Below are 13,638 nucleotides of genomic sequence, written 5' to 3'. Positions count from 1 at the left end.
GATTAGAGGCTGAATTACCTGTGGAAGACGCTAGGCTAGAATATAGATAAAAACGGAGTTGTTGAACAATTTGATTTTTATTTATGATTACTTTTGAACTTTGTGTATTTGAATGCTTTTAATGAATTAATGAGATTATGGTCACATAATAGTACCACGTGTGTTTGAGCAATCTGTACGTCACACTCAAGCGTTTCCGCTTTAAGCCGGGGTGTTACAGTGCATCTTGGCATATAAGAATATTACTATGGAAATTCTCTTCCTTATAAAGAGCTTCCAAGTTTTATAATTTTCCAATATGGGATGAAAGTTCTCTTTCTTATTTATACTCATGTGGAATGCTTCCATTTTCTTCATTCTTTCCATGTGAAATGGATTTTTTATTTTCTTAACATAAGATTCTTTTATTTTTCTTATCTTATTTTTCCCATTACTTGTCTTGAGAATATTTTTAATCCCTCATCTTTCAAAGTTGACATCTTTAACCCAAAATTAACAAGGGATTTTCCAGGATGTTACACTCAGTGTGAATACTGACATAATCCTCGTCTCGGTTTATCCTAACTCTAAGGTTAGGGGTGTTATATGGGGTTGATGGTCCGAGTCTGTCGATATTTCAGTCTCTAGACTGTTGGGCTGAGTTATTTGGCTGTTGGTTGGTATTGATTGGTAATAGTTGGCCATTTTCTTGCTGGTCTTGATTATTATTATGGTTCGGGTGAAACATGTTGTCTTTGGGTAGTTGGTTATTCTGATTTTGATTCTGGTTAGGGTTTTGGTTCGGGTTCTGGTTTTGTTTCTGGCCTTCATGGCTGATTCTATAATCTGAGCTCGGTTCTGTCGGGCTACTCTTTCAATCTCTGGCTCGAAGATAAGCGGTGATTGTCTTCCTGAATTGTGGGTGTGCATAAACCTGTTACCTGCACAAATAACACATCCCATGTAAAATGGGAAAATAGAAACTAGAAATAATAACTACAAATAAATTAAACTTAAACAAAGAAATCAATTAGCACGAAAACACTAAGCACACTAACTCCCCAGCAACGGTGCCATTTTGATGTTAGACTGTCGTTATCTAGTAAAAACCAATTAAAATCAAGCCCTAATCACCTAAGCAAGCTAAGGTAAGTAGGGTGTCGAACCACAAGGAGTACGTGGTCGGTGTAACATGTAACAGATTTCTAATATTATGAAGTAGCAGTTAATAATGCTGATCACACAGGCAAACGAATTGAATGTAATAATGATTAGTCAACTGAATAAATTCAAGCAATAAACAAAAGCAAATTACACCCGGGGTTCAAGTATACAACTAAACAGTAAATCAGTAATCTCATGCAACTTAATAGATTAACTATCATTGGTCAAATACAGATCGCTTAACAAGCTAAACCGTAGGCATCAACAATCGCTAACACACGGCACTGGTTATCAAACAGTCTGTAACACCCCGTAACCGCAGCGGAAACGTGCACGGGATGCAACAGACACATCTGATATCAACAACATTGCTTATAAAGAAAACACCACTACAATAATTTAAACGTATTACATTGTTCCGAGTTTCATTACCGACTAGGCGTTATCACATAAGTTTTACCAATAGTACGTTAACATGTTTAAAACAAAATATAGACCCTTAAGCTTCCACAAAATAGCACACATCATCAAGCACGTATCACTCATTCCAATTTGGGTGTACCTAGAAAGTATGTAAAGAAAACGGGTCAACTACGAATAGTTGGTGAGTTTCACTAATTTAAATAAACCATGACAAATCATTTTAATAATCATAAATTAATATGTAATTATGCTGAGCCTACAAGTGAAAACTCTGTTAACCCAGAAACACATTTAATAACCTCTGGGGACACTGTTAACCCAGAAATACATTTAATAACCTCTGGGGACACTGTTAACCCAGAAATACATTTAATAGCCTCTGGGGACACTGTTAACCCAGAAATACATTTAATAGCCTCTGGGGACACTGTTAACCCAGAAATACATTTAATAACCTCTGGGAACACTGTTAACCCAGAACACTGTTTCGGGCCTTACAATATTAGCAACTCAGACAATTACCATCTTAATACATTACCGTACGATTCCCGTACAATAAACATTATATAAATACATTCATTTCCATGCGATCGGCATGTACTTAAACACTTTGATAAAAACATGATTTCCGCCCCGGGAAAATATTTAAAACAGTTCAATAAAAAAGGGGCTCGTGAAACTCACCTTTTTTGTGAGCAAGATGTAATACTGTGAACAGCTACCGGCCCGGATCTGTAATACGATCCCTAAGTCGTTACTACACAATTTCTATTAATATAACTTAAATTCGTGTTAACCGGTACGTCCGGGGACACTGTTAACCCAGTACCGTACACGATCCGGGGACAATGTTAACCCCGAAACACTTCTCAGGACTTAGATTGTGATATCACTTAGAGTTCTTTAGTCAAAACTACCATTAGTTTGTTTTCCCGTTTTGCGTGCCTAGCACGGTTATTCGTCTTTATGATTTCAAAAATGAGTTTGGCCACATACGACCCGAAAATAGTTGTTATTGATATTTTAATTAAAGTGGTGAAATTAGAGCTCGGTTTAGACCCCCGTTTGGCCGCGGGGCCCGTTTCCGTCTTTAATATACCGGAAACGACTAAATCGGGTAAAATTACCCAAATCATCCGAATTATTTTCGGATGATTTATTTTTACTTGACTAACTTAGTTTCATGAAAATAGTCCATTTTTAAGGTTTTTATACACCAGTCAGCTCGCTTAGGCGAACTTTGCCGGTTTACACGTTTTAAGCTTTAAAAGTTTGTTTTTAAGTTCCATTTAGCACAAATAAATATTCGTTTAGTCTCGGATCTTGAAATTTTGCACAAATCAGTTTTTGACAGTAAGGAATTTTATAAAAATATTTCCAGAATTAATTTTTATATTTAACATTTATTTATCTATTTTTAAACGTCATTTAAACACCAAATATGCCGAAAATACCAAACGACCTTAGAAAAATCCCAAATTTTTCTGGGATGACTCCTGCCATCCACATAGTTCTCAGTAATTTTTACAGAACCAAAAACTCATTTTTCATGCCATTTTCACCAAAACCGAGCTAGAAAACCCTAGAACTCGTTTTACCGAAAAGCCTACTTAGACTTCTCCAATGGACCTGAAATTTTGTGTGTGACTTTTATATGTTATAAAAAGCTTATCTGAATTTTTCCAGAATTTTTCATGATGTTTAGCTATTTTTCACCATTTTTAGCCAAAACCGAGCATTAAATTCACCAAATATTCATCCTTTATCCAAAAATTACCAAAATTTCACAGATCTCATATTTTCATGTGTAGATCATCTCTGTGAAATTTCATGACCCAACTCTAAGTCTACCACAATCTGTCCAAATCACACAAATCATACGAAAAACCGAACTACCTTGTGTTTCTAGCTTTAGATCGCAAAGATCTTGCTTTCTAGCCTTTGCTAGCAACTAGATATAACACCTACAAGCACAATAACACCACACCAAGCAAGTTATACCCACAATCAAGCCATTTCTTTCATGGTTTCGGTTAAGACATCAAAACAAAGATTTTAACCGTAAAAATTCGTTTTTGACTCTTTTAACTCCTTTCTTGGACCAAGATCCCTTGTATAACTTGTATACATCACTTGATCATGCAAGAATCGGTTTCATCTCGGGTTTTCACCCATTTTTCACTTGAAACCTCATTTTCTCATGATTTTGGAATTAAAAAGCAAGATCAAACCATAATAACATGTTTATACCTTGTGGATCTTCTTAAAAATCAAAGGTTTTGGTTGAATGTGTAAAGGGTTGAGAGGATTTGGAGAGTTGGAATGTTAAAAAAAGAAAATGAAGTGTGTGTGTACCCATGGACCGATCGGTCCATGTATGGTGTGGGGGGCCCACATCTCCAACCTTGGCCACACATTTGGATTGTGTAATCCGGATAATGTTGTGGATAATCTGGTTCAGTTCGTTTTTCGGTTAAACACTTAATTCGGCTTAAAACGAGGCTAAAACGGTCGTTTTTCGGCTTAAAATTTAAATTTATATAAAACCGATTTGAAAACTTTAAAAACTTAAACCATGACATTTATTGACTTAACACATCATATTGTCGGTAATTGTGCATCTTTTTCGGCTTGATCGATCGTCTCTTGCTTGGTTTGATGTTAAAGGTTTCGTTTATCGTACCGACGTACTAATAAATCGAAATCCTTTTTCTGTGCTATAATTCACTTATCCCGAAGCTTTAATACTTCGTACACATCACTAAACATTATATATTTCGTCTATAATGTAATCCCCGATTCGTTCGGGTTTCAATAATCGTTCATCGATTAATCGTAATTTCAATACGACTAGCTGTATATTCGAGTATAATTCGTACTGTGAATCTTATATACTCGTATAAACACATTATAATTCATATATTCAGTATTGAATAACACGTAAATAGTATATTCCGGCTAGGGTATACCTGAATTTGCCGGAATCGTTACACAGTCCCTGCCAGTGTGACTCAACTAAGGGCAATTGTATGCTTCATTGTAATCGACTAATCAAGCAACCCTGTAAGCAATTATTATAGCAGTCAACAAACTAATCGTTCTGATGACATAAACCTAAGCCGACTGAATGCACAGCAATACTAAACATCAATACTCATAGTATTTTTTCAGTACATGAGAAAAATACTGAAAGTTTACAAACTATACATCCCGGGTATGATTCGAAGGGATTAGCCGCGTTTCGTCATCTCTAGATCTTTGATTCTGATGATATGGAACATACGATTGATCTCGGGATGAATGGAACTGATGGAAAAGCCTCTCTATGTCTTAGAAACTGCTTGGAAGAAGTTAGATGTCGAATAGGGTCGTCAAAATAAGTTATAATGAAAAACCCTAACTTTCTCGTCTGTGCCACCCATCATGGTACCCGATGGGGTCTTCACTGGTCCATCGCAGTCCATCGTATACCGCAATAGACCAAAGTCAACAATTATTTAATATTAAATACCATCGCGATACGCGATGGCCTTCTTTCCATCCCATCGTGTATCACGATGGGTCCCTTCACCAGCTTACGTTAGTTTTTTGTCTCGATTCACAAGCTGGACATCCCAGGTCTTCATCCCGTGTTCGTACAGGTCCATATTGGCTGCTTTAAACACTCGTGACCTGAAATGCAATAATGCCTATGAAGTATCAAAGTTCCTAAAATAAACGATTAAAACTAATTGAATAACAAATCGAAATATATACAAACTAACCGAACATCAAATTACACTAAATAATACATTTTCTCTCTGATTTTCAATAAAATAATATTTTTTATACTTTTATCATTAACTTTTTATTTCTTCTCTACTCACAATCACTTTTAAAAAACAAGTAAAATTATAGAGGATGAACAATGTTTCTCTCAATTACTTATGAACAGGAACTTTTTATTTCTCCTCTACGCTCAACTAATTACAATTACTCTGTACAGTATAGGATTCATATAAATATGGAGGCAATGTTGTGAATGCTTTTTTTAATCCTTAAGGCTTATGAGATTTTCTAAACTCATTGAAGAAAAAAAAAACCTAAAATGAATTTCCAGATACTAAATTGTTCCAAAAACCCTTTCAATCCCTGGGTTCCCGCTGTTTTCTCCTCATCTCATAAATAAATAAACCCATCAATAAAAACCACTCTTTCTCTTCTCCCCCAACCTTTTATTATTTCATTTCACATTTATATTTATTTATTGATGCTGCTGCATTTTGCACATCTGGACAGCAAACCCTAATTTCCCAAAATTCCCCAAATACTTCACCAGGTATAATAATAATAATAATAATAATAATAATAATAATTCATTCATTTTCTCCATCAATAATCAGTAATCTTTCTTTCTTTCTTTCTTTCTTTCTGCATGTGGATTAAACCCTAATCGGCGGTCCGATTGATAGCAAATTCAATGGAAGGCTTGACGCAGCAACCGAAACCCAGAACCGTCGAAGAAGTTTTCAATGACTTCAAAGGAAGAAGAGCTGGTTTGGTCAAGGCTCTCACCACTGGTATCATATCATGCCTTTTTCTTCATTTTCTCTCTTTTTTAATAATTGATTTTCAAGATTTGTGGTTTTGCAGATGTTCAGAAGTTTTGTCAGCTGTGTGACCCTGGTTAGCTGGCTTTTGTGTTTCTATTGAATTTCTTCATTTTCTTTTGCTGAACCCTAATTCTATCTCTATCTCTATCTATATGTTTTAATTATTACTCTTAAAAAACTCATTGGTCAAACTCAGACCTACTCGCTCAAGTCGGATTTTTGCTGATTTTTTGACATATATAATAATATAATTTTCCGAAAATTAATTTCTTTATAATTAATATCAGAATTCACATATTTTGTTATGATATTCGACATGTGTATATATATTAAGAACTCTATTCTAGGCCACACATTTAATTAAATGGATTGGAATATGTGGTTGAGATTAAAAAAAATAATTTTCAAAAAACTATATATATATATATATATATATATATATATATAGTTTTTTGAAAATTATTTTTTTTATAATTTATTGTGTAAAGAAAGTCGGTCTAGGCAGCCGAGTACTCGGTACTTTGTAGGAATTGGTCAAACCGAGAGTTAATCGGTCCAACTCGGTCAAGTAGGATTTCTGCTATTTTTTACGCAGATGATACTTTGGAAGACGAGAATTAAATGGTTACTATGTATATAATATTAAAAAAATGAATATCCATTTTTGAAATATTATACTATTTGAACATGTATCATTTTGATTTATATTAATATTTGCGTATTTTGTTATAATATTCGACATATATATAATTTTCCTAAAATTAATTTTTTTTATAATTTACTGTGTCTGAGTACACCTGTCAACTAATTTGGCACCGCCTAGCGGCTTTTCCAACATTTTGCTAAATAGTACCAGAAAGTTAAAGCTAGAGATCAAAAGGTGTCTTACTGAAGGGTATAATATATAAAGATATGAACTTGCAGGAAATAATGGGGTTATATGTTTTAATTATGGCTAATTTGTTTATAACTTTATGCCCTTGTGTTACAGAGAAAGAAAACTTGTGTTTATATGGTCTTCCGAGTGAAGGATGGGAGGTCAATCTGCCTGTTGAGGAGGTGCCTCCTGAAATTCCTGAGCCGGCTTTAGGTGTAAACTTTGCTCGGGATGGAATGCAGGAGCAGGACTGGTTATCGCTTGTAGCGGTTCACAGTGATTCGTGGTTGCTCTCGGTTGCTTACTATTTTGGTGCTCGGTTCGGCTTTGGTAAGAGTGAAAGGTAATAGTTTGTTTCTTCAATTAAACTTAATATAAGATTACTAGGTTAGGTACCCATGTAAAACACGGGTTGAAACAAATAAATTTATTTAAATAATAACACAATGTGAAATATAAAAAAAATGTTCAACATATAAAAAATATAATATATAATTGAATAAATTACACAATACACAGTATGGAAATAAAAAGTTGCAAACTTGTAAATCTCTAAATATTTTTTTGTATACAATATTTGTAATTTACTTTTTAACTTTATCCTTGATATTAAAATTAGTAGTTTCATTTTGTTTTTTGTTTCAACTCTAGATATGAAACACCCAGCTGACCATGTGTTAAAACAGGCTTCTCAAAAACAAACAAACCATGTAAAGCGATTAACCTTAACTTTTATTAATCTTCATTGCAAAACAAACATAAAGTGAAATTTTCTTTCCTCGAAATTTGAAATTAATTATTTTATCTAAATCAAAGTGAAAATCTGTTACTTATAAAAGCTTAATATTAATAACTAATACAATATATTTATATAAAACTAAATATTATATTTATGTTGGTATTAATTTTTTTTAACCAGGAAATAATTATTTGAAAAGAAAATAATAGATTAAGAAGAAAAAGGAATTAAAGATAAAACTATTAAGAAAAAGAAATATATATTTAATATAAGAGAGATGTGGGAAAATTCTGTAAGGATCACTCATGTGTAATAACATATAGCATTAAGACCCGTGTAGAACACGAGTCAAAATAAATAAATTTATTAAATAATAACATAATGTGAAATACAAAAAAATATGTTCAAAAGATATAAATATATAATATATGGTAACATAAATTACGCATTACACAACCTATAAATAAAAAGTTGTTGAAAATTCGTAAATCTTCAAATATTTTTTTGTATAAAATATTTGTAACTTTATCCTCCAAATTAAAATTATTAGTTTCACTTTATTTTTTGTTTTAACTATATATGATGGAACACATAACTGGCCATATGTTAAAACATGTTGTCTCAAAAACAAACAAATCATCTAAAGCAATTGGCCTTGGTTTTTATTAATCTTCATTGCAAAACAAACATAAAGTGAAAATTTCTTTTTTTGAAATTTGAAATTAATTATTTTATCTAAATTAATGTGAAAATTCGTTGTTTATAAAAACTTAATATTAATAGCTAGTACAATATGTATATAACTAAATAATATAGTTATGCTGGTATTAATTTTTTTAAATCAGGAAATAATTATTAAAAAAGAAAATAATAGATTAAAAAGAAAAAAGAATAAAATATAAAACTATTAATAAGAATAAGAAATATATATTTGACATGAGAGAAATGGGAAAATTTTGTAAGGATCACTCATATGTAATGGCATAAGCCATTAAGACCCGTGTAGAACACAAGTTATAATAAATAAATTTATTTAAAAAATAACACAATTTGAAAAACAATAAATATGTTCAAATGATATAAAGATATAATATATGGTAGAATAAATTACACATTACACAATATGAAAATAAAAAGTTATTGAAAATTCGTAAATCTCTAAATATTTTTTTGTATACGGTATTTGTAATTTTAACCTCTATCAAAATTAGTAGTTTCGTTTTGTTTTTTATTTCAACTTTATATAATGAAACACATAACTTACCATCTGTTAAAACAAGTTGTCTCAAAAACAAATCAACCATCTATAGTGATTGACTTTAGCTTTTATTAATCTTCATTGCAAAACAAACATAAAGTGAAAATTTCTTTATTTGAAATTTGAAATTAATTATTTTATCTAAATCAACATAAAAAATCATTACTTATAGAAGCTTAGTATTAATAACTAATACAACTATATAAAACTAAATAATATATTTATGTTTGCATTAAATTTTTAAATCAAAATATAATTATTAAAAAGAGAAAATAATTGATTAAAAAGGAAAAAAGTTAATATAAAATTATTAATAAGAAAGAGAAATGCATTTAATAAGAGAGAGAGGTGGGAAAATTTTGTAAGAATTATCTTGTGTGATGCCATGTGGCATTGAAAATCCTTTATTTATTAAATAGTATAGATTATTATTATGAATTCATGAACTTGTTTTTTTCTGTTTTACTGTACGAGTTCTTTAGGAACGCTTCGTTTGAGTTCTGCAGTTTGTGTAATCAGTTTTCTCAAAATCTAGTGATAGCTATTTTTTAACAGTTTTTGATAAGTGATCTGTGTTATAAATTGACTTAAGGAAATGAATAGATGAAGAAATCCAGTTAGTTTTTTTCTTAATTGTTTAATTATTTTATAATTTTTGCATTTTTTAATTCATTTGGTCCCCCAAGACCTTCACTTAAAAAAAAAATCCTTGTTCGTATAATGCAGTAGATTTATTCATTTTCTTGAATCCAGTTTGTTCTTCTGTATGCTGCAAGCTTCTTTCTCGTTCTTTTTAAATCTGTCATGCTTCAATTTTAGTTGGTCTTCTTTTCATTATCATTGCAACCATTAATGCTTCTCCCAGCACACAGATACATTGGACACGTGCACGTGTGCTGCGTATTTGCTGTGATTGTGAAGCAAAAATCAAATTACCGTATTAAAGATGTGTGCTTATGTGCTATCTCAATTCTCAAATACTATCATAGCTGCTCAAATTTTCAGAACTGTGTAATTCAAACACTAAAAGAAACAATGACTATGATAGTAACTGATATGCTTATTTTCTTAGCATCATCAGCTAAAGATTAAAAAATTCTAAATTAGAGAGACCAGGGTAAAAAAATCTTGGATTGCTATCTTATCATCTGTGGCTTCATTGATTGATGCCTTAAAATCCAATTGGCTACATTAACATCCCCATATCATTTTAAAAAGGCTGGGGCCCATCATTTTGGCCAGATTTAGTTGTTGGATAATGATGTGCAAAGGCCCTACAATAAGGGGGATCTGATTGGGTATGTTTGTTTGTTAGGTTGAAAGAAAAGGAGTCTAGTTTATATCCACTACCTGTTGGTCATCAACATTGCCATTTGTATTGTGGTCTATTCCATGTTGGTTGTGTCATCTGACTTTTGGTTGGAGTGTTTTGGATACATCTGAAACTTACAAGTCGTTTAGAAAGTTGAAAAACATGGAAGATTGTTTATAATTGGTGATGATGAAATACCTGTAAGTTTTTAGATTAGGTTGTACTATATCCGAAAGCCTAAGGCGTAACATATGTCTGCTTTTGATTATTGTTGCTGTTGCCACTCTACGTATCACCTGGTTTTTTGTGAAAATGTCTGCTATTGAGTATTTGAAATAATCCTGATTATAGTTCACATGTGAAAAAGGAGAACAAAAATAGAGATAAAGATCGAGTTAAACTTAAGAGTTTGAATTTGAATGTTTAGTTTTTTAGTTAAGAGTTATTGGTTTAATAGAGCTTGTGCTAGAATAAGTTCATGTTGTTTTGATTAGTATAAATATAGGTATAGGGAATGTTTATTTTGTGTCGGTTTTTGCAAGCTTATAATAAAAAGAGTTGATTGCTGGGTTGGCATCAAATTATGTGTTCTCTCTTCGTGTTTATCATAAGATCCCGTTTGATTGTGTTTTTGGTTATCTGGTCCAATAATTTTGTATCTTGGTATTCCTCTTCAACTTGATAGCTTATTTTTCTCTAAGAGACGAGATTAGAAGTTCCACTCTGCTTTACAATACACGTTATCTTTCTAATCATTTTTATATATTTTTTTCTGTTTTGTTTTGAGTTTGGAAGCTTAATTTTATGCATATGTTTGATGTGCCAGAGGTTTCAGACTTTCAGTGCATTCATTTGTTTAGTTGCATCTTAATTCCAACTTTTCTATTTTTATCATATTACTACTTTGGAAGGATTTGCATGTTCTAGATCTTTTTTCTAATATCTATATATAGGGAAATGGGCAAATACATATTATTTCACAGTATCTCAGTCACACGTGTAGTATCATCCTTTGTTTGCTATTCTTGATTGGAGTCTGGAGACAAGATCATAATGAGTAGTTAATGAAATGGACATATATGATGTTTTAAGTGTTTTGAATGCATATCTTTGACATTAATTCATATTTGTCGGGTATGAGTAAAAGTCCGTGTTTGTGGAAACCTTCTATGTTGCACTCTTTTACTATTGTCCTTGAATTTTTTTAGGAAGAGGCTCTTCCAGATGATAAATGATCTTCCTACTGTATATGAAGTTGTGTCCGGAGCGGCTAAATACCCTAAGGATCAGGTTGAAATTCAACACAATGGCAGTAAAAGCAAGTCAAGTGGGAAAATTATAAGACCTTTCAAGGTATGCGTTTTCATTCCATTGATAGGAGAGTGAACGAGCCGAGAGCTCGTTCATTTATTATTATTTATGGTTATTTTTATACATATTTATAATTTAGCCTGACCTATTAACAAATTCTGTTGATTACTTTAGCAGTCGAGGGCTACGCCTGAATCTTTCCCAAAAGGGGTAAAATCAACCCCGCCACCAAAATATGAAGACGAGAGTGGAGAGGAGGAAGAAGATGATGATGAACAAGGAGGAACCCTATGCGGAGCTTGCGGTGACAACTATAAAAATGATGAGTTTTGGATTTGCTGTGATATCTGTGAAAGATGGTTTCATGGTAAATGTGTTAAAATTACACCTGCGAAAGCCGAGCATATTAAGCATTACAAGTGCCCAACTTGCACCACCAAACGGGCTAGACTTCAGGCTTAGTTACTGCAGGAGTATCAGAAAGGCTTACGGTGTCGCTTTTATGGTTTTCTGGTTAGTAACGACATTGGGAGCGGATTTAGTTTATTATGTATGGTGATAGGTTGCTGGATTTTGTCGCGGTTCAAGTGTTCAACTTTAGATTGTGTGTTTGTGGTGATATTTAGATTTGTTTATGATGCTTGGTTGATGATTTAATACCTTGTGCAGTGGCATTTTGCTTTGATGTATGGTTTGGCTACATCCCTCCGATAGATCCCACCGATAGGGGTGGCCAATTCAGGTTTTTTTTTTCAGGGACTGGTTCCGGATATGGATAACAAAGGTCAAGAACCGGAGCAGGTTGGAACTGATTCTGGGTATGGTTGGGTTTTTGACCGGGTTTGCTGGGTTTTATTGGGTTGGGCCAGGTTTTGACTATGTAGAGACGGAACCAATTCATCAGGTCCGGGTGGGTTTGGGGTCCAAGTATAATTTCTTTGATAAACCGAAACCTGGTTTGTACATGTGGGTCGGGTAAGACGGGTCTGGTTCCATATTGGGTCTGGAATTGAGTTTTATGCCCATCTCTATTCTTGGATCCTATCAATAGCTTTGCAATTGGTGATATTTTTAATGGTTAGTTTTTGTTTTATTGTTAAATTTATTTGAAAATTGGTCTACTATGGTTTTACTTTCAACTTGCTGGAATATATCCAAATGTAAATTATTGATAATTTTATATATAGAAAATCATGAGAAAGCTTCTAGTTTTAACTATGAAAAGTTTTTCAACTAAAATTTCTATGTGGTATTTAAATGGTAAAAATTTATTATTTTAAAGATTTTCTTATAGAAGTACAGTTTTGATATAGTAAAATTGGGTTAAAGAACTCTTGTGTTTCTTTAATATGTTTAAAATAATAATGGATATTTAGAAATGAGCGTGAGAGTGAGTTTGTTTTAAGTGTACAAATCATTTTTGAAAGATATTTGCAGCTTGAAAATGGAACACCACTTTATTTTATGGCATTTAAAGAGAGTTGTTTGTAGTAAGAGGTTTTCAAAAATATAATATATTCATGCATGTGCGCGTGCATTGGATGCCAGTTTTATAATAATAATAATAATAATAATAATAAATCATAATTGTATCCAATAATACAATATATTTGGAAGATATAATATAACCAGATATGTGTAAGTGTAACGCCCACACACACACAAACACATAACGTGGATAATGTTAACCCATATTTTCATTAGGTTAATAACCCCACTTGGATTGAACAACATAAACGATAAAATTATGACATAATTACATAAATTGTCCTTTATCTTTCATTCAAATTTCACTCGTGGTCTTTTATCTTTAAAATTGATCTTTTTTTGTCCTTTACGTTTCAAAATTCAACAGCGTTTGTCCTTTTCACCTAACTCTGTTAAAAATCTTCGTTAAGTCAGGTCATATGCGTTACACATAAATGCAAATTGGTCATTTTACCTATTAAATTAGAAAAGTGTTTTAAAAAATAAACAAAAACA

At 32.2% G+C, this 13,638-nt stretch overlaps 1 protein-coding gene across 2 annotated transcripts; it reads left to right on the top strand.

Moving 5' to 3' along the window:
• Positions 1-6,008: 6,008 nt before the first annotated feature.
• On the top strand, positions 6,009-12,154 carry LOC143628388 (PHD finger protein ALFIN-LIKE 7-like). Of its 2 annotated transcripts, none has more exons than XM_077098002.1 (5): positions 6,009-6,125; positions 6,199-6,231; positions 7,150-7,378; positions 11,553-11,697; positions 11,833-12,154. In XM_077098002.1, the coding sequence occupies exons 1-5, from the start codon at positions 6,026-6,028 to the stop codon at positions 12,115-12,117; spliced, it is 792 nt and encodes a 263-aa protein (XP_076954117.1). In that variant the 5' UTR covers positions 6,009-6,025; the 3' UTR covers positions 12,118-12,154. The 2 variants fall into 2 exon arrangements, with proteins under 2 accessions (XP_076954117.1, XP_076954116.1); XM_077098001.1 differs by having other exon boundaries at positions 11,830-12,154.
• Positions 12,155-13,638: the final 1,484 nt, after the last annotated feature.

This window comes from Bidens hawaiensis, unplaced genomic scaffold, assembly GCF_021521415.1.
Source record: "Bidens hawaiensis isolate Kalapana, Puna unplaced genomic scaffold, B.hawaiensis_p1.1 tig00004931_1, whole genome shotgun sequence".
NCBI lineage: Eukaryota > Viridiplantae > Streptophyta > Magnoliopsida > Asterales > Asteraceae > Bidens > Bidens hawaiensis.
This window is presented reverse-complemented; position numbering and strand designations above follow the sequence as displayed.

Bases quoted from the DNA above. Each gene is read 5' to 3' on its own strand.
- LOC143628388 (XM_077098001.1), top strand. From the start codon at position 6,026: ATGGAAGGCTTGACGCAGCAACCGAAACCCAGAACCGTCGAAGAAGTT. The intron at 6,126-6,198 runs GTATCATATCAT...GTGGTTTTGCAG, and splicing joins GGTCAAGGCTCTCACCACTG to ATGTTCAGAAGTTTTGTCAG. The intron at 7,379-11,552 runs GTAATAGTTTGT...GAATTTTTTTAG, and splicing joins GGCTTTGGTAAGAGTGAAAG to GAAGAGGCTCTTCCAGATGA.